Source organism: Cyprinodon tularosa, unplaced genomic scaffold (assembly GCF_016077235.1).
Source record: "Cyprinodon tularosa strain WSP-4 unplaced genomic scaffold, ASM1607723v1 ctg246, whole genome shotgun sequence".
NCBI classification, from domain to species: Eukaryota; Metazoa; Chordata; class Actinopteri; order Cyprinodontiformes; family Cyprinodontidae; genus Cyprinodon; species Cyprinodon tularosa.
In genome coordinates this window covers 383,612-402,984 of record NW_024038913.1, presented here as the reverse complement: position 1 = coordinate 402,984, position 19,373 = coordinate 383,612, and the positions used below count along the sequence as shown (strand labels likewise).

At 36.5% G+C, this 19,373-nt stretch overlaps 3 protein-coding genes across 3 annotated transcripts; all 3 read right to left on the bottom strand.

Moving 5' to 3' along the window:
• Positions 1 to 84: 84 nt before the first annotated feature.
• Positions 85 to 10,428, bottom strand: slc27a1a (solute carrier family 27 member 1a). Its single transcript, XM_038287808.1, has 13 exons — positions 9,746 to 10,428; positions 9,296 to 9,463; positions 8,811 to 9,205; positions 5,300 to 5,467; positions 2,947 to 3,016; positions 2,742 to 2,833; positions 2,547 to 2,656; positions 2,256 to 2,465; positions 2,054 to 2,180; positions 1,806 to 1,943; positions 1,419 to 1,583; positions 1,187 to 1,333; positions 85 to 1,110 (listed from the first exon to the last, which is right to left on the bottom strand). Exons 2-13 carry the CDS (start codon positions 9,460 to 9,462, stop codon positions 953 to 955), a joined length of 1,947 nt encoding a protein of 648 aa, XP_038143736.1. The 5' UTR covers position 9,463; positions 9,746 to 10,428; the 3' UTR covers positions 85 to 952.
• Positions 10,429 to 10,567: 139 nt separating this feature from the next.
• ptger1c (prostaglandin E receptor 1c (subtype EP1)) lies at positions 10,568 to 12,778 on the bottom strand. The gene is made up of 3 exons (XM_038287815.1): positions 12,542 to 12,778; positions 10,952 to 11,830; positions 10,568 to 10,816 (listed from the first exon to the last, which is right to left on the bottom strand). The coding sequence occupies exons 2-3, from the start codon at positions 11,816 to 11,818 to the stop codon at positions 10,586 to 10,588; spliced, it is 1,098 nt and encodes a 365-aa protein (XP_038143743.1). The 5' UTR covers positions 11,819 to 11,830; positions 12,542 to 12,778; the 3' UTR covers positions 10,568 to 10,585.
• A 1,442-nt stretch (positions 12,779 to 14,220) lies between these two features.
• Positions 14,221 to 18,832, bottom strand: LOC119785369 (adhesion G protein-coupled receptor E5). Its single transcript, XM_038287996.1, is given in 16 exon segments — positions 14,221 to 14,358; positions 15,514 to 15,609; positions 15,715 to 15,883; positions 16,053 to 16,144; positions 16,235 to 16,295; positions 16,382 to 16,511; positions 16,514 to 16,598; positions 16,904 to 17,098; positions 17,214 to 17,254; positions 17,257 to 17,377; positions 17,471 to 17,661; positions 17,739 to 17,861; positions 18,042 to 18,195; positions 18,380 to 18,484; positions 18,582 to 18,625; positions 18,772 to 18,832. Coding segments are annotated over 16 exon segments (1,710 nt in total). The 3' UTR covers positions 14,221 to 14,316.
• Positions 18,833 to 19,373: the final 541 nt, after the last annotated feature.

The window sequence follows — 19,373 nt, the reverse complement described above, 5'->3', positions numbered from 1 at the left end:
ATCTGTTAAGATTTTATTTATTGTCTTTGTTCAATAATGGTGAAAAGTTCAGCTTATAATAGCTTGAAATGAATGAAAAATCACTTTTTTTTTTTTTAAAGAAGTTGTTTATTAGAGTTACAACACAACTCAGAGATTTGGGCTTGCACATCAAACTAACACCTATATATCACACTGATGAGATTTGTTACATAAAAACAGTCAAAATGTGCAACTTAGCTTCTCTGCTTATAACCACAATTTATCTGAAATCCTTTTCATTAAAAGCATAAAATGTGAAATAGCTATAAAGATTTTTAAAGGCACAAACTAGAATAATCTGCATTGTTTGGAGGTTCAAGTCGAACAAGCAGGTTTAGATATTCATTGCATTAAAAACACCAATAGCTTTTACGGTTAGCATGGTTTTATGTTAAGGTTAATATGGGTTCGACCTAAAAGACATTCATTATGCATGTTGAAATCGGGTATTTCAACCTCGTTAAAACATGTAAGAGTAACAATAGTTCAACCTACACAGTAAAACCTAGCAGCATTTAGTATTTCCTGAATGGGAAATGCTCTAGAACAAAGTTTTGCTTAATACTACAGGTTATATTCTAACACCGTTAATGTAACATGTATCTTCAAACTAGCTGTGGGAGGAATCCACTCTATGTTAATGCTCAAAGGCATTTTGAAATGTTTGTGACTTAAAAAAAAGGCTGTTAAAAGATTAAAACAAGCCCTCACATTATGTCCTAGTGTGTTACTTGTTCAGTGTTCAAACTCGTGTAACAGTAGTCAATGTAAATAATCTAAACTCTGTTTCCTGAATGCTCAACACTCAAAACTGTGTTGCAGCAGAACTGAATGATCCAGACATTGCTGTGTGCATACCTGTGTGTTTCCCTCTAGCACCTGATTAGCCACCCTGACCGAGGCACTTTGAATGCAACGCTATGGCCACATGTCATAGAGACATTCTGCCCTCCACTATGGAGTTGTAAAGCTCCTCATCCACTGGCTCATAACGGGCAGCTCGACCGTTCAAAAAGAAGATCTGGTCTGTTGTGAGACGTGGGTCAAATCCCTCCCTCTGCAGTCTGGTCTTTTGGATCTTAAATGTACCTAAATGGATTTTTCAAAATATTATAGTTCATTAACAAGCAATTAAAAATAGTGACAAAAAAGGGGTTAATTTTACCTGTGGTGTCTATCTGTGGGGAAATTCGCAGGAACACTGGGCGGGCATAAGTAGGAAGTAATCGCTGAATCTTCTGCAAGAAACCGTCGCAGTCAAAGTTCCCTGTAGAATCAGCAATGGCAGCCATGCCTGCTTTACCTTCCACACCTAGAACAAAAATCATGGGGACAGCAGTGAGATAAAGGAGGAAAGCCCATACTATAGCTGCGATCTTACAGGAACGTTAGTTCACCTGGCACTGCTACGCCGTACACAGCCACGTCAGTTTGATTCAGAACACTGTTGAGTATGCCCTCCACCTCAGTGGTAGAAACGTTTTCCCCTCGCCATCGGAAGGTGTCCCCGCTGCGGTCACGAAAGTACATGTAGCCCAGCTCATCCATCACTAGCACATCCCCTGGGGTAATTAGAAAGCTAATTAGCTGAAACTCTCTCCCAAAAGCATACAGCATGTGTGTAGCTAAACAGTCACATCACACATGCTCTTCATCGATGTATTTGTTCGACGTTTCTGGTGTTATGACAAAACGAACAAATAAACCAAATCAACATTAAACTTTTTCAGTAACTGTAGCCTGTACGGATCAAACCAGAGATTTAGATGAAATAAAATTCTAACCTGACAAATATGCTGTATCATTTTTCCTGAAGACATTGTGAATGATCTTCTTCTTAGTAGCATCCTGGTTGGCATATCCATCAAAGCGCCGTAATGGGTCCTTCTGATTTATTCGTCCTACTAGAAGGCCTGGTTCCCCTGTAAGGCATTTAGGATTCCAACTCTGGGCTTTCATCACATAACATAGAAGATAAAGATTTTGAAGCCACGCCAGACACATTTATCTGAGCAATAAAGCAATTTGTTACCAGGGCAGCAAGGCACACAGAGGCCACGGCTGTCCCGAATGAGTTCCCTGGTGTCTTCGTTGACTTTCACCAGCCGGATGGGGTAAACGTAGGGTAGAATGCGGCTGTTAAATCCACAGGCTCCGACCTGCCAAAGGAAAGTCAGCTAAAGGGAATCCATATCATGTTTTAGGTGCAAAAGGAATTCATAATGAATGCAAACCTTTCCATCCATGTTGGCAATGCTGCAGTTGCATTCAGTAGCTCCATAAAACTCCCCGATCTGCCCCACCCCAAATCTCTCCGTGAAGGCTTCCCAAACGCTGGGGCGCAACCCATTCCCCACTGCCAGGCGGACTTTGTGGCCCTTTTCAGAAGGTCGGACCGGCTGTGACAGGAGGTACCGACAGATTTCCCCAATATACTGAACCACCTGTGAGAAGACATCATTTCAAAATCTCTTATTTTAATTCATGATTCAATTAACGGATATCGCTAAAACTTTAGCTCTTACAGTGCAGTTGAACTTGATGCAATCTTCCCAGAAGCGGCTGGCAGAGAATTTCCTTTTCACTACCACCGTGAGACCATGGATAAGACACTGACCAACTCCAATAATGTTACCTAAGAAGGATAAAGCCTTTAAGTAACAAAATTCAAGTTGGTCTAAAGCTGGAGTCAGATTTTAGTGGAGGTCAGCAACACATACCTGCTGAGTGATACAGGGGCAGGCAGTCATAGATGATATCTTCAGGATGCATTCGAAAGGCAAAGTACCCAAATGCAGCTATTCTGTAGTAGCTGTTGTTAAAAAAGAAAAGAAAAAAACATTTTACAGTGTTTTAAGTAACTGTACAGGAACAGTAGACTTAAAAAAAAAGGTTTCTGGTGAGTAGTTAGTCAGCAAAACATACCGACTGTGGACCACAATAGCAGCTTTGGGAAGTCCAGTGGTTCCAGAGGTGTAAATATAAAACAGGCGGTCTGCAGAAAATAATGCAACATTTTTACCATTTGAAATCAGCTACAATTTAGTTCATGCCATTTGTTTGTTTTTCAACATGGTAAAATGATCATAATTATCACCATTATCACTTTATATGTATTTTTAGACGGATGCCTAAAATTTAAATCACAATAGAGGAAATGTAAGATTGTTTTTATTACACTAATAGATATAAATGAGGTCTTTCTAATATAAATGTTTTGCTCTGTTCTTTTAGTCTTTATCACATATTCTGTTGCTCCTTTTTAATCCACAAAAGCAAAAAACAAAACAAAAAAACAAAAACAAAGAAAAAATACCTCTCTTGTGTATTTTGTGTTTTCAAAGTTAAATTCAGAATTTTAAGGCAGAGTTCTGTGCTATTTATTCAAATATATTCCCAACATATAACTTTTGGTCTGGACTGGCCGATTATAGGATTTAATAGTAAGCAGTTAATGCTGCGTCAAGGCCAGATGCAGAGGTAAAGATGAACACATTCAGATCACATGCTGCCATAGCTAGACAGGAACCCTTTACATGAGAAAGCTCTACATACAGATATGAATAGACTCAGGAAGTACTTTGAAGGTAGTACGGGAGCAGTGAGCATGTGAGCAGTTTCTTGACACAATGAGGATAATAATGTCGCTTGATCTCTCCAGAAAAACAAACAGACCATTGAAACTTGTTGCCGAGATATTTTCTCATGCTGATATTTATAGTAAAATGTAATAATATTTATTCTTTACACAAAAGTTCTGGTGGTTTAGGCTGAATTTGCAGCATCAGTGTATAACACAGCTATAAAGACAGCAGTGAAAATCTTATTTTATAAATATGCAGGGTGGATTACACCATAAACATTCTGTGCTCTACAAAAACTCAAATCTGTACTAAATTATCTAATCTTTCTTGACTTCGATCAAACTGGATATATCAAAGATGTGACCTGCTCTAAGGACGCCTATATTAAGATTTCTGACTAAATAATCAATAAAAAAGCACAAGAACTGAGAAATAATCTACTTTTAAGCTGCAAAAATCTAAAATAAACTATCCAAGATCAGATATAGGGGTTGATATTACAATCAAAGTGCAACATGATTAATTAATAATAAATAAATACTGCAACATCATAACTAAAAGATAATAATATCAACAATGCTTAAAAAACAGAAGCCGAGTGGACGATAATAAGGCTCAGAGCTCTGTCTTCTTTCACAGCAAATCGGTCCTTTCTATTAATATTTACTGGCCGACTACGTCAACTTCCTCCTTCTGAAGAAGGCACCCCCACCAAAAAACCTCACACTTCTGCAAAATGTTTTTTTTATATAAGGCTGAACTCCACATATATCAAAATAATGTTAACGTGTAGCACCTGCACTTCTCCAGCGTTCATATAAGTGAAATAAGGAACCTGTGGACATGTTGTTGCTTATGTAATCATATGTAAAATAACTTTGTGTTGCCATCTTTAAATACAGAAGCTTAAATAAACTAAGATAACTCCTTTAAGTGATTTAAGAAAATCAGGATCATGAATTAACAGCTGTGTGAGCTTCTGGTTAAAGACAAGTAAATTCACCTGGCATCACCTAAAAAATGCAATCCTTCTTTTAAAAGGGTAACTGTTGTGTTTAACAGGGAAATAATGAGAGAAAATATCTTTAATGTTTTATATAATGACTTTATTTATTCTATATAATCATTTTATATTTGTAATTTTACTACCCATAACTTAAGTGCTTACCCATTATGACAATATCTACTATTGGTGGAAATCTGGTAATGCTTGCAAGAGATCTCATACTAGCTATGAACTACCAGGGTATCAGTGTCATATTGTGGTTGTAATTCTTCAATTGCGACCAGTGAAATAACAAATCCATCAAGAGAAAAAAACATTTTGTTAAAATATTAAAGAAAGTTTTTAGATATCAGCTAGGAAGCTAAACTTGGGGCAAAAACAGATGTTCTCCTTTCAACAAATTAGTAGCAAAGTGGCTTAAAGACAACAACGCTGGTGTTTTGGTATGTTCACTCGAAACAAAAATCACCTTTAAAAACCAGTTGGTGGAGGTGAAAAGGTGAAAATATGCAAATGAAAATAAGGCGGCCTATGAACCTTTCTAGTTGATACAAAAAAAGATAAATCTTTTATACAAAGCACAAAGGATTTAATTGGTTAACTAGAAAGAACGCTGATGTGATTAAAAAAGAATGAAAACAAATACACAATGAAAAGGAAATTAATAACTTATTCATTGCCTACTCACCATTCATGCCTTTTGGGGGAACACATGGTGAAGGTGGATGTCTTGATGCAGTGGCTAGAAGTGGATCAAGAGGTTGAGCTCCCAGAGCTGCTAAATGCTCTGCACTGAGTTCCCCTGTGCAAAAGCGTACCATGGACTGGCTGAGGGATGAATTAATCTCCAGCATGGCTGAAACAAACAAAAAGGACATGACAGAGGTCAACAGAAGATGTGTCTACTTTTTTAGAAAATACAGTTGATGTATTCCAACTTTGTAATACTATATGTATCATATTTGATACACTTGTCTGAGACATTTTTTTAACAAAGGTAAAGGGGAAATGAGTGAGAAATTTACCGTAAAATTAACCACAACAATTCTCTTTTGTCACCCAAGATGGGAATAACAGTCCTTATAAACAATAGGTCCGTTCATTCAACAACATCTGAGTCAAGTTTTTCTCCTTTTGAATCCAAAGGTACCGTGTTGAATTTCTTCTAAGCTGTGTCTAGCCTGTTTACTTCCTGGTTCCTGAGTAAATCATGAGAATTCCCAAAGAAATTCCAAAGAATTCCCAAAGAAATTCCAAAAGAAACAAAGTAAAATAAAAGATAAAAAAATAGTGGTAATTTATGTTAGCATAGGAGCAGCAGACTGCAAACATAAAAGCCAGCAAGAGAAGGGGACCAAAGATAAACTCAACAATATCTCAGAAGCCACTGCATGCTTCAAAACTATTTGCAAAACAGTTACTGGGACTAAATTATCTTGTCTTCCTTCTGTATTTCTTGTATTCAAGATTCTGATATAATTATTGCTCCTTTAAATTATTCCTTTAAAAATCTCCATCTCTATTAGTTTTTTTCCTCTGCCCTCCAGTGGAGGTCTTAGGTAATACAGGTGCCATTTTATTAAACATTTTGATATGACTCCAAGATATGATCTCCAAGAGCTTACCTATTTGACAACTTCAAACTCACTTTAATATTAATATTGCCCATCTGTTTGCACACTATAGCAGCTGCTATGGCAGCAATTAAGGAAGTAATTATTTAAGAAATATCTAAAGTTTGTGCCAACAGGAACAGTACTACTGCAAGCTTAAAGTGTCAGCAAGCAGTTTCCTTATCAGCAAAGACAAAAAGTATCAGACTATTTTCCTTTGTAGAATCTACAATCTACTGCTTTGCTTCTTGATAAGAAAAATTATGACTTTATCATTCAACACAAGAAATATACAGCCAAGTGTACTGCATGAAATGCAAATACTGATCTTTTTAAAACACCAACAAGAAAAATAAAATCCCATGAATTCATCATTGCTCAATTAAAAACACTGCTTGCTTTTGTACAGATATTTTGGAAAAATGAATAAAAGATAAAATAGATACATTTTAACAATTAAGAGTATTTTTTTTTGTTTTTTTAAGGGCATAAAAAAAGCACATCCCTAAAGTTGATCAGATATTATAAAGATATTACCTTAAACGCCTGATGTAACACTCAAGAAACCAAACATGGTATGTTCAATCATATTGAATTTTCGATTCAATTCAATCTATTTAAATAGCACCAGTTCACAACACGTCATCTGAAGGCCCTTTACATGTTAAAGGATTATATATTCAATCTTGTAAAATAACTTTCTGCAAATTATTTCTTAATAGGTATTATGGGACTAATATTTAATCAACATCGAAACAGTTTTTTTTAGCAGCTAAATTGACAAAAATTGATGTTTCATGGAATAAAAGATAAAGGACTTCATGGGGGAATTCTCAGGGGATTAACAGAGCAGATCCGGACATGTAGGATGAAAGGACGTCCTCATAGTTTAGATTTCAAACATTGGGTTAATGCATTAGGCCCAACCTCATGGATTTGACAATCAAAATGTACAAATGAGAAAATAAGTTTAAGTTGACTTTCCATCATTTTCATTGTAATCAATAGGTTTAACACAAAATCTAGTTTCTAAAAAGTACATGTTTTTATTTGCCATTTGGACAAAATCATTGGTAATAAAAGAACCCACAATGGTCACAGAAATAACATGAATCTGACAAAAGCAATCAATAAAATTCTAACACATTGAAATTTTTATTCAGACTTGCTTTTTTAACCATGCTTTCACAGAAATTATTGTACCCTTATCTTAATCACTGCATTGAAATTGTTAATGAGACTTCTACTCCTCTTAGCAGGTAGTTTGGTCCGCTCCTCATGAGCAAACTGTTCAAGCTATCTTGATGAGACAAAGCTTTCTAACACCAGCAGCACATTCCTCTCTAGAATTCCTTAATCTTGGAGTTTTATTTTACCCCAAGATCAAGACACCCTGTGCAAGATGAAGTAAAGCAGCCCCAAAGCATAAGAGAGTCTCTTGTCTATAATTTTATAATTTTATAAAGCCTTGTTGAACAGCAATGTCTGATTTTATTTGTTCATCTTCAAAGAATGTTAATCTATTACCACTTTAGTCAGATTCAAGTTATTCCTTTTACCATTGTGGGTTTTTCTCTCATTGAACAAGAGGAACCAAAAACTTTGTTTGCTTGTGAACCTATTAAAAACACCATCAGTTGTACTAATGGTAAAACTAATGGTTCAAGTCATGGCTTGCCGTTAGGAGTAAAGCCTGACAAAACTTTGACCAGATTACCAGTAGATAAGTATCTTTTTTAAAATCATGTTTTTCTTAGAAGGTAAACTTATTTAAAAAAACTACACATATTAAACCATAAAAGGTCTGGTTTTAATCATACTCTTAAATATCTTAGAGTTTAACAAAGTCATAGAAAAATGTTAGCAACCTTCCTATTTTTTTTTTTCTTTCAAAATGGACAAATATTTTCTAAAGCTGTTTTGTCACGATACCATCAACTCCAGCAGCCAACATTACCTTTCTGCTGGCATAAACTAAACACAGACTTTGTCCGAAGGCCAAAATATGTATAAGACCAGATAAATCAGTTCTCTAACCCAGACAGCAAGAAAAAAAAAGAAAAAGACATGATTTTGGAATTTCCCTGTTTTGGCTGCTCTTGTTCATGATTCATAATTAGGAAAAAAAAAAAGTTATTGAATGATATCTCAGAAATAATACGTGGATGTGCTGCACGGGAAGAGATTGATGTAGACATTCTAACTTTTGCTTAAAATATATTCTCTGGCTGGAAAACATGTTTCAACTAGTGGGCTTCCTACTGTAGCGCCACATGAACTGTCTACATCGTTGCTCTTGGCCCTAGTTTCGAATTATTTCACTAAATTTTATTTAAAAAAAGTGAAAAACATGTTTGGCACTATCTTTTTTCTTATATAATAATGATTTTGTTACCTTTATTGTGGCCAAAGCTATTATCAGGTCTCAATATAGGTAGAGCGACTAATGTCACACATTTTTAGCTGACTTATTTAGTCTTAGCAGCCATCTTTTGCTTCTGTTTGAAATGAAATCAACTTCATATATATTTACATTTCAACCAACATGCTGATCCTAGGGAGTAATACAGATGAATCCATTCTTACCATCAGCCAGCTCAGCTCCGAACACTATAGCCCGTGACCCTGACACCCCAATGCAGTGCAGAAGAGGATCGCAGCGGAGGCTGAAGTTAATAAGAGCAGCTTCCACTCCAGCCTTGGCCAGGCCAAGCCACAGAGCCACATGTAAAGGCCTGCTTTCCAGAAAGAGAGCCACCACATCCCCAGGGACCCATCCTTGACCTCTTGCCCAGTGAGCTACTGCATTAGAGATCTCATCCAGCTGGTTGAAGGTCCATGTTTCTCCTGTGGCTTCATAGATCAGAGCTGGTTTATTTGGGTGGCGTTTCACTGTCTCTGCGAAAATGGTAGGAATATTGCTTCCAGAGCGCATGTAACGCCACAAAGCCAGCTTCACCCTCAGCAGCACATACAGGCCACTGAAGAGGGGAAAGAGGAGAGTGAATGCAGAGAAGGATGGAGAGTCACATCCACATGCATCACACATTTATTTAGATGCATCAACTTACTTGAGGTCTCTTTTGGCAGTACGTGCTGCAATGTAGAAGTATTTCCAGCTTCTGGTGCCCAGATATACACCTAGGCCTGCTGCCAGAGTCCAGGACCAGGACACCCCAACCAGACGTAGCAGTCCCACAGACCCCAGAGAGGCTGACACACTCGCTGCATTGTGCATTCTGGTCACGGAAAGAAGGGGGGAGAAAGATGGCATTTACACAATACATGGCTTAAACTACAGCCTGCATGGGTTCCTTGTAAGTAGGCCTGCAGCGTGGAAGACTGGTACAACCAAGTACAGCAGAAAACTTACTTTTTTGCTGCTTATTAACTTACAAACACATTTATTTTACTAATCACTATAGCTGCAAAAAATTGTATGCAGGTTGCATTTAAGGGAAAACAGATAGCTGGTGCCACAGTTGTAAGACAAACTCATCACACATGTGTTCAAAACTTACCTATGAGTCAATAATGTGCCGTGCCGTTCACCTTTCACCCAATAACCCTGCAGCTCCACTCACTTTGCCACTTTTTCAGTTTGACGGAAGCTTTCAAACTTCGTCTCCCAGCTGTTGAAACCGTCCACAATGTTGCGTTTTGGTAGCAAACAGGAGTTTTGAAGCGTTGCGGCAGTTTATCGTTATCAGCGCCCAAACTGTCAAGTAATGAGGAGTTTGCTAAGTTCAAGCTGTATCTCAAAATAGGGGGTAAGTGATAATAACAGGTTGGCATCTGCAAATAATAATAATAAAAAGGGTTCATACAGTAAGACCCTGAGATAAAACTAATATAATAGAAAAGTGTAAGATGTGGGCTGAGGCAGGCTATTTTCTGTACTCCATATTGGAGAGAGCTGCTGCCATTTAAGCCCCGCCCACTAGGCGGTGTATGAGCTTTGTGGAGAAGCTCAGCTATTTGCTAATTCTGGAGCCTGTCAAAAAATTCCCTATTTTGATTGGACGAAATCAGAAAAGCCCAATTAAAGCGACAGCTCGGTTTTGTGGCAGGTTGCTACTGAATGTAGGACAAATCATCGCAACACCGGTCCTGACTACTAACTAAATGTTGTGAAATGTCGCTGTAGTTCTCTCCCATCACTTATGCACTCCACGTTAGGCAGGCTCTTGTCATGCAAATCATGCCATATGAAGCTATGCTGAAAAATAACTTAAAAATGTACAGTATATGTTATATTTATAATTTTTTGTTAACTAAAACAGGGTAAAAAGCAGATACTTCAAGATGCCAGTTTATGATAAATGTGCTGGGGGGGGGGGGGGGGGGGGGGGGGACCAGGGTCAGTGTGAAGTTAGGGTATGTCTGCGGTTCTCCAATAAGGAGTTGCTGGATGTCAGAGTGCCTTGTGAATAACGACCACAGCAAAGTTTTGATAGGACTGTCCTTCGAAATAGGATATAAACCCAGGGGTCTAAAATCTGATTCCATGCAGCCAGGCGTAGGCCAGTTAGAGTAAATGGATCTGCTTTGGTGTGGGGACCCAACTTAAACTGCTTCATGAAAACATGGATCTATAAAACAGAAGAAACATAAAAAAAGATGATGTTTTAACAAGTAACTTTAAATTTTCTAATTTAACTAACTCTGCAAAATAATTATTCAAATGTATCTAACCATTTTGGAGCATAGAAAAGAGCAGTACACACCAGAAAGGGGCCCCAACAGACACAAGATACCACAGTGACTGCTGCGAGCTGCACCAACATTTCCACATCCAAAGAGCAAAATAAGTAGGATGACGATGCTGATGATGCACGATGACCACTGCATGCTGAAGGTGTCGTATTTCCATTTCTCGATTTCATTCTTGCATGCAGAAGTGCCAGACCACTCACGATGTTGCAGAGCAGGGAAAAAAATAGAGCGAAGAGACCCAGACAAGAGAAAACAAGAACTAGGATGTTGTCAGCAGGTATCTCAGATTTTTGAATAGGTAAAAAGCACCATGTGCCAGGATATTGGATAGAATAGTTTCCCACTGAAAAAAAGGGTAAAACAGCCAGAACTAGTGCACAGGTTGACAAAGAAAGCACTACTGACTGAGCGTGAGTGACTGTAATCATAGAAACATGGAAAAATGGCTGGGTGATTGCCACACATCGTTCCACCGCCATTGCACAACCAAGCAATAATGAACATAAGCCAAAAAACACCATACTTGCTCCAAAAATGTTACAGAAGCCTGTTCCAGGTTTTAAGATTTTATACTGCTGATTTACACGCACGTGCAGTGCAAAGGCCCCTAAAATAACATGGCCCAAAAGGTCAGCCAAAAGTAATGCTACTGTTAGTAGTAAAAATGAATTTTTTGACTGGTGTCGAAATTTGGCACGGGACCGAGCCAGGATTCCCAGAGCAGTGATGTTGGAAATTGCTCCAAATATCATGGTGAAGCAGGACATCTCTAAACCACTAGACTGATGGGAAGTAGAGTTAGTATTAGACTCATTAGAAGAGGAGGATTCCAGTAGGGAGAGAGAAAAAGAAATCACAGGTACACTTGCTGCCGTCATCTTCTGTTTGATCTACAGAGAAATACAAGTGTGATTAAAATGTAATGTAATATGTAATTCTTCTAATGCATGCACAATATATACAATTGAAATGATTATTGATTTTAAATAAAGATGGGATCAGAAGATCACTTTATTTCTGGTCTTTACCTCTATTTTCGCCCTACGCTATTTTGTGAAAAGAAGAAACAAAGCACTGCTTATCTGCTCAGAAACACTCACTTTTTCTCTTTAATTTTGTCAGCCTAAAATTTCTTTATGACAGGAGCAATTGCTTGCAAGGCTACAGAGCATATTTTAGTACAATTCAAGGAAATTCATGGAGACACAATTTGCTCACTGATATGAATTTTGTTTTTGCATTGTTTACATAAGCAGTGTTTTAGTCAAAGTCAAGGTTGAAATTTTGAATGCAGTACTAAATAATACAAAATATATAACAGAAGCATATCTCTAGGAAATAATTAATCTGAATTATGTTGTTTACTTATTCATATAACCAGACGTTTGAATTTCTGCCTAATTTCTGCTGTCATCTGTTCATAGTGGCAGGGCAGCTTCTCCAGTATTACCTCTAGAGACATGCAGAAACCTGTTATTTCCTCATATTTTAGCTTCACGACTATCTTGTCTGTCATCTGTTAGAGGAGGAATTTACCAAGCATGTTTTTTTATTAGTGTAAATTACTATTTGAAAATGTATAAGGAATAGATCAAACTTACCCAGAGATAGCAATGGACGAATGCTGGGTTGTTATGGAGGAAACAGATGGATATGTTCCTTATCAGCAACGTTGCCCTGTTTACTAAGTGAGTTATCACTATTTCCCTCTCATTTTCTCCTGGTCTCCTCCCTTTTCTCTCCAACCGTTTCTCTTTCTTCCTCTTCCTGCTCTCTCCCTCACTCACTCATTCACTCACTCAGGGGAGAGCTTTTCAATCACCACCTTGTGGATCTGCATTTTCCGCTCTCCTTCTCTGTGAAAGTGCTCCCTTCATCTATTGATCTCTTCTGGTGATCAAATGGAGTACAGTGGATCAGCTTGCTCTCAGTTATTTTTCCACTGATTAACTGCTTAATAAATGGTTCAGCATTCATATTCTGAAGCAGATCTCACTTGCATTATTTTCCTAAAAAAAAAAAAAAATTTTTTTTCTTCTTTCCTGAAAACTTGTTTTATTCTTATCTCATAAACAAGTGACAGCATTGATTAAGTATTAGACAGTGGATCAGAGGCCCTTTGAGTTCATTTATGGAAAAAAGGTCAATATAAACAGAGTCGACCCAAAGCCTAACTGTAAACTATATTTTTAAATGTAGAGATTATTTGTGGTTTATTTCCGTTTCTAGGAACCATCAAACAGCTTATCTCACATAAACAGGAAGGAACAGGGGAAAGTCTTTTATTTCCTCTTTAAGATTCTCAACCACACAGTAAGAAACCATTAGCAATGTTGAAATAGAATTATATTTATTCTTATGAAACAAAACATATAGAAAATACAAAACAGATTTTAAGAATTCCCCCAATGAAAGAGATGTAAACAAGAAATAAACTGCTTCAATGTAAAAAAAATATATAAGATGTGCGCTAAAACCATGTGTTACAGCGGTGCTACAATTCCAGAGGACCGTAATATCTAAACTTACATCAATTTTGAGACAAACAATAAGCAAACTCCCAAATAAGTAATTTAGAAGTATACAGATGCAATAAATAAAGCAGCCTTGCAGCCACACACGAATGTACGCATAACTTTTCAGTAGCATATTTACAAACATATATTCAAATGATAAATCTTCCTTTCCCTTACTGAACAGTCTTTTATTCTTACTTTCTGCTTTTATATTTTCATGGTTATGTATGCAAATCTGCATGCTTCAACTTGTCTGTCAGCTCCTAATACATCAGAAAGTCCCCGCTCAGCGACTTTCAATATTTGTCCTATTCTATTCTATTCTATTCTATTCTATTCTATTCTATTCTATTCTATTCTATTCTATTCTATTCTATTCTATTCTATTCTATTCTATTCTATTCTATTCTATTCTATTCTATTCTATTCTATTCTATTCTATTCTATTCTATTCTATTCTATTCTGTTCATTGCTCCTGTGTTTTAGGTTTGATCAATATTTCTGAAACTCAGAGCTTTGAAAAAAGAAAACATTATTTTTTTTTTTATCTCCCTTGACGTACCTGAATGAAACAGCCTACACTATTAGTAAGGCTGATAAAAAAAATAATAGTAATAATAAAAAAAGCTATATATATATATATATATATATATATATATATATATATATATATATATATATATATATATATATATATATATATATATATATATATATATATATATATATATATATATATTCAAAATAAATTACACATTTTATCAAAAATCTTTTTTTTAAGTATTGGCATAAAAATGAAGCATGTAGGGTGTAAAGATAGGCCATAAAGCTTTAATATGCACATTCTGCTTCTGGTATATTAGATGTGAGACTCTCCTGTGTCCTGGGTACTTCTTGATGCCTGAAGATAAAAATGCAAAGAATATGATCGCTTTTAACATCGCTTTTTCAAGTTGGCTATGAACCAAAATATATCAACAGATTAGTTACAAAGCAACTATGGGATCACGAAAATTGATGTTTTGGAGAAAAGTATTAACCATCAAAATCAGGGGTGCTCAAGTCCAGTCCTCAAGAGCTACTATCCAGCAACTTTTTGATGCACCCCATTTTTAACACACCTGAATCAAATGAGTGGCTTGTTACCATGCCTCTGCTAGGCTAAAGGAGAGGATCTAGCCTTTTGATTCAGGTGTGTTAGAGAAGAGATGCATCTAAAAGTTACAGGATGGTAGCTCTAGAGGACTGGACTTGAGCACCCCTGATCAAAATCATCTTCGTAACATTGAAACTTCATGAACACAGCCGGGAAGGTGTGTCTGAGCAAAGTGGGCACAAATCAGACACTGGTTAACCAGGTCTGTCTGGAATAAGGAGTTTCAGCAAATTTTTGTTAGAAAAGTAAAATGTTTAGCCAAAGTAATATAGTAAAAACAACAACAAAAAAACTACTGAGGAAATATATGCAAACATTTAAATAAACAAAAAAAAAACTAACAAACAATAAAACTTCTCCTAATTTAGAAAATAGCAATGCTGTGTTTGTAGAATAAAATGAATTAAGCTAAGCCTGAATTTACCCACGTGTCTGGCAGACTTAGATTAAAAGTATATAATTTTGTGAACATACTTCTTTTGAATAGTGAAAACCAGCAGATTTTAAAGACAGTTTAGGTGCTGTAAGGCAAATATGTCTTGTATTTGTTATTGATTTATTGCACTAATGCTGTCTATCCTAAATCTGATGTGTCTTTTTCCAGCAACAACACATTTCTTTTTTTTTTTTTTTATAAAAGTTATTTTAAGTCAAACTCTTGCAGATGAATTACTAACTCTGGGCATGGCTTACCTGTACAATAGAATATGTTACATTTTATTTAATACCAGCTAAGGAAAAAGAGAAATAACTGTTACGGTATATTTTATATATGTAAATATATACAAATATCTGGTTCCAACTATAATATTTACATGTTTGGTGCATTGGTGTGAATGTTTTTTTTAATTTTTTTGTTATGCAACCAACTATTTCATTAAATGTGAAATGTATGCTTACATTAGCTTTACTTGAATGTGACAAGTTGAACTCGGAGTTTGCTCTCTTCTGAGGTGTGCATAAACGAGAAAGAATGTTTTCATACTCCTCCCTCACCTAAAATCAGAAAACACATTGAGTTCTTTTAATTGAAGATGTGGAAATACAAAAGCAGAATGTTTGTTAATTTCTAAAAACAAAAACAAAAAGTTAATGGCTGACCTGCTTTGAAAAAAGACAGTGCATGACAAAGAACATGACACCATACAGGCTCCCATAAATGGAGAACAGATAAGACATGACTATTGTGCCCTTCTCAAACTGGAAACAGCCAAAGATCCACATGGTGCCGAGCACACAGAGCTGAGCCACTGCAGTAATGGTGAAAGCCCTGCAGGGGGCAACAAATACACATAAAATATTAAATAAAACTGGAGGCACTTGATTTGTTCATGTTAAGGAGGGTCAGTCACAAAGGAAATTGTGAAATTTTACTGACATTCTTCACAGTGATCAGTTATTTTGATAGTTCTAGACATTTCAGTTTTAGCAGCACTTACTTGATTTTATACAAGCTGTCCAGGTCCGGGTTTAAACTGGAAAACTTTTGAGCTAATTTCCACACGGTAATGAGAAAGAAGAAAATGTTTACCTGGAAGATGAACAAAGTTTTGAACAGAAATTAGTTTGGTTTCACAAATGTTTCTAAGTAAATTAGTATTTATTTTAGATGAACTCTCACAATAATGATAACACAGGCAGGTCCAAAGAAACTCCAAATGGAATCCAAATTTAGCCAGCAACTAGAACATAGACACAGAGTTTATTGAGATTTTAGGTTAAAATGCTATAAATTCAAAGGTTAGGTTAAATTAGCTGATAGACGTACTATTTCTTAGTTCCGTATCCATCTGCATTCACCAAAGCAGTGATGCCAACAATTACAGCTGGGACTCCGTACCCTCCTGCCATCATGTAGATAGTTTTAAAGTTGGTGTTGAAGACGAGGACCACCATCCAAAGAGCTGGATTCCCTCCAGACACATCCAGCAGAATGTAGCCAGGTAGAAGAAGTGCAGCATCCCTGCCACTACTGCACAACCAATCTAGGAAAGCATGGGATTCAGCATGAAAATAGGAGAAAGAACACAATTTCAAGATGATTTCAAGATTGATAAAGGAGATACTCCCTGAGGTAATCTGTTTTAAAAGGATGCATACATTAAAACTGACAGTAGTGAATCAAATTGGTTTATTTAAATCTAATTTCTAAAGAAAGCAAGCAGATTACATTGAGACATAAACTTGCAAAATTCACTTCTCCCGAATGAACATGTAGCCATATGAGACTAAGAGCGGCAAACAATTTCAGGACAATTTTACGTATGTCACAAAATCTTAATCTATTTACCTTGTTTGTTGTCTGAGAGATGCCTACGAGAAAGATAAGGGTTGCAGTAAAGAGGCTGATGCAGAGGTGCAGGTGAATGGTTGTTCTTGGGCTTTTAATGGACCGGATCATTGAAAATGTCAGGATGCAGAAAAACAAGCAAATCAGTGAAAGGGAGAGTCCTATCCAGGAGATCAAATGCAACTCAAAATGGCCCTGTTGTGAAGACAAGATGGAAGCGTTAAAAAACTTATGGTGTAAAGGTGATGCATTGTATTTTATGGTGTAAGACGTTTTATGGTTTGAATCACAGTAGGTAAGCTTTTAGAACCTCTACGTCATAGAGAGCCATGAGCACAGCGAAGCTGCTTGGTAGTTACAGGAGCACACAGTATATTCAGAGTTAGATTCCACCATACTGCAGCCACGAGATGACCATGAATCTCCATCCTTTGAGGAATCCCAGAACACACAGGTGTGTGAAGTTTGATTTGACTGCAAAATAGATAAATGCAATAGTTAAACAATTACCTTAAAAATGTAAATGTTATGAAAACAAAACAACAAAAAATAGGCTTTTTCCTTTACCTGATCAAGGTGGTGCAAAGTTATATTGACTGGTTCTTTAAGGTGTGTTGTGTCTCTATTACTGACAGTGACAGTCACCACTTTTGAGTTCACTTTAAATCTTTGGTTTTCAGTCTTTTCCATCCCACTGAAATAACCATTTGCAGTTTTTTCCAGGTTTAAATAGCTCAGCAAGGAAACTGTTGTATGTCCTTTGACAACAGTTAAAATAGGTTCAGTGTTTCTAATGAATGTGTTTCAAATGTTTTTTTATAGACATCATTGTTACCTGGGTAAGATGAGATATCTCCTGCAGCTTCCTCCAACATGATGTCCAGTTTAGCATGCTTAGATTGTAAAGTCTTTAATCCTCGGGGAACAGTCGACCCAGTGTACACCAGAAGCTGCATTTCTGTTTGAAAATTGTTACTGAACTCAAATTACTTACTTACTCAATAGAAACTATCAGCTTTTAGAAAGTATCATTGCAATTTAGACTTCAAAGAAGCACATTGTTGTAATAAAGGACAAAATGGAGTCTAAGGAGAGTCTTTATTTTTTTTGTTTCAGAAGCAGTCATCTTCAGTTTTACCTGTTTGTTTGGTGGATCTATTAGTTCCTGGTGGTTTAATAAAAGGTCCTATGAACCTTAGACTTTCTTCCACCAAGTCAAGAAAGCTGGAGACTTTCCTGCTACTAGTGAGAAACTCAGTCGATAAAATTTGGTCAATCATGGAGAGCAGGCTCTATATCATGGGGAGAGAAAAGGAAACATCATGCATGTAGGAAAGATTAAACATAAAGCAGAGTCAGACTGAGAACAGACTTTTTGGTGGCATAGCTGCACACCATCTAACGGCATACGGGTGAAAAACTTCCTCTTGTCTGTTGTCTTTGAGAATAAAAAATGTTTCTAAAAACTTATTTTACCTCTAGTAAGCCTTCTCCATTGAGCTCTTCTACATCCGCATTCTCCATGAGCTTTAGGCAGCGTTTACTCAGTAGCTTCACACCATCCTGTACAATGTGAAAATTCTAAAAAAAAACCAAGAAATAGATAAAAGGTGTCAATGATAAGAGACATTAAGGAAGATCATAATGGTAAAAATAAATCGAAAACAAAAACAGTTACCTCTGCTAGATTATTGACATCTCTGAAAATGCCACAGTCCAGTTCTTAAAGAAAGAAAAATATTAATTGACTTTGTGAAAATAACTTTTTCCAGTTTTTTTTTTCCTAAGACTTAAAACCTGCTTATATTTGCTGTCCAAAAGAAACTAAGAGCTGATTTTACTCTTAACGAGATTTTTTGTATCCGTACTTAGTAAACCCTGCAGAGCATGCACAATAATGACCACTGGTCCCTTGGTGGCATGTTCCATTTCCACAGATTGTTTCATCAGTCTTACATATATCTGGAAATTGAAACAAATCAAGAAGGGGAAACAAATTGAGTGGCAGTTTATTTCAGTCAGAGCCATTACAGTGTTCAACTAGTATGTCTCATTTCAACTCAATGTTTTTACAGTGGATTTAGCATAATAATTTTCTAAATCTTTAAAGAAAGGATTTTGATTCTGTAAATCTTCTTATATCAGGTCTAAATCCTCGCCTTCACACGCTGTCTCTCCCCAATAATGGTCATTTTTCCAGATTTAGGTGTGTAACCAGCGTTGCAGGTGCAGTTATAACTGCCTTGTGTGTTTATGCAGGTTGCATTTGAACCACAAACATTTTCATCTTTACATTCATCTTGATCTGTGTGAAAGAGGGGAAGAAATGGAGAAAAAAAAACATTTCAGAGAAAAACTAACTCTGAGCCAACACTCTAAATGGAGAGCAAAACGAACACCACGGTACAGAAAGTCAATGTGTTACCTATGCATGAGACGTTGTCAGTGCCCTTAAATGTTCTCGCTTCAG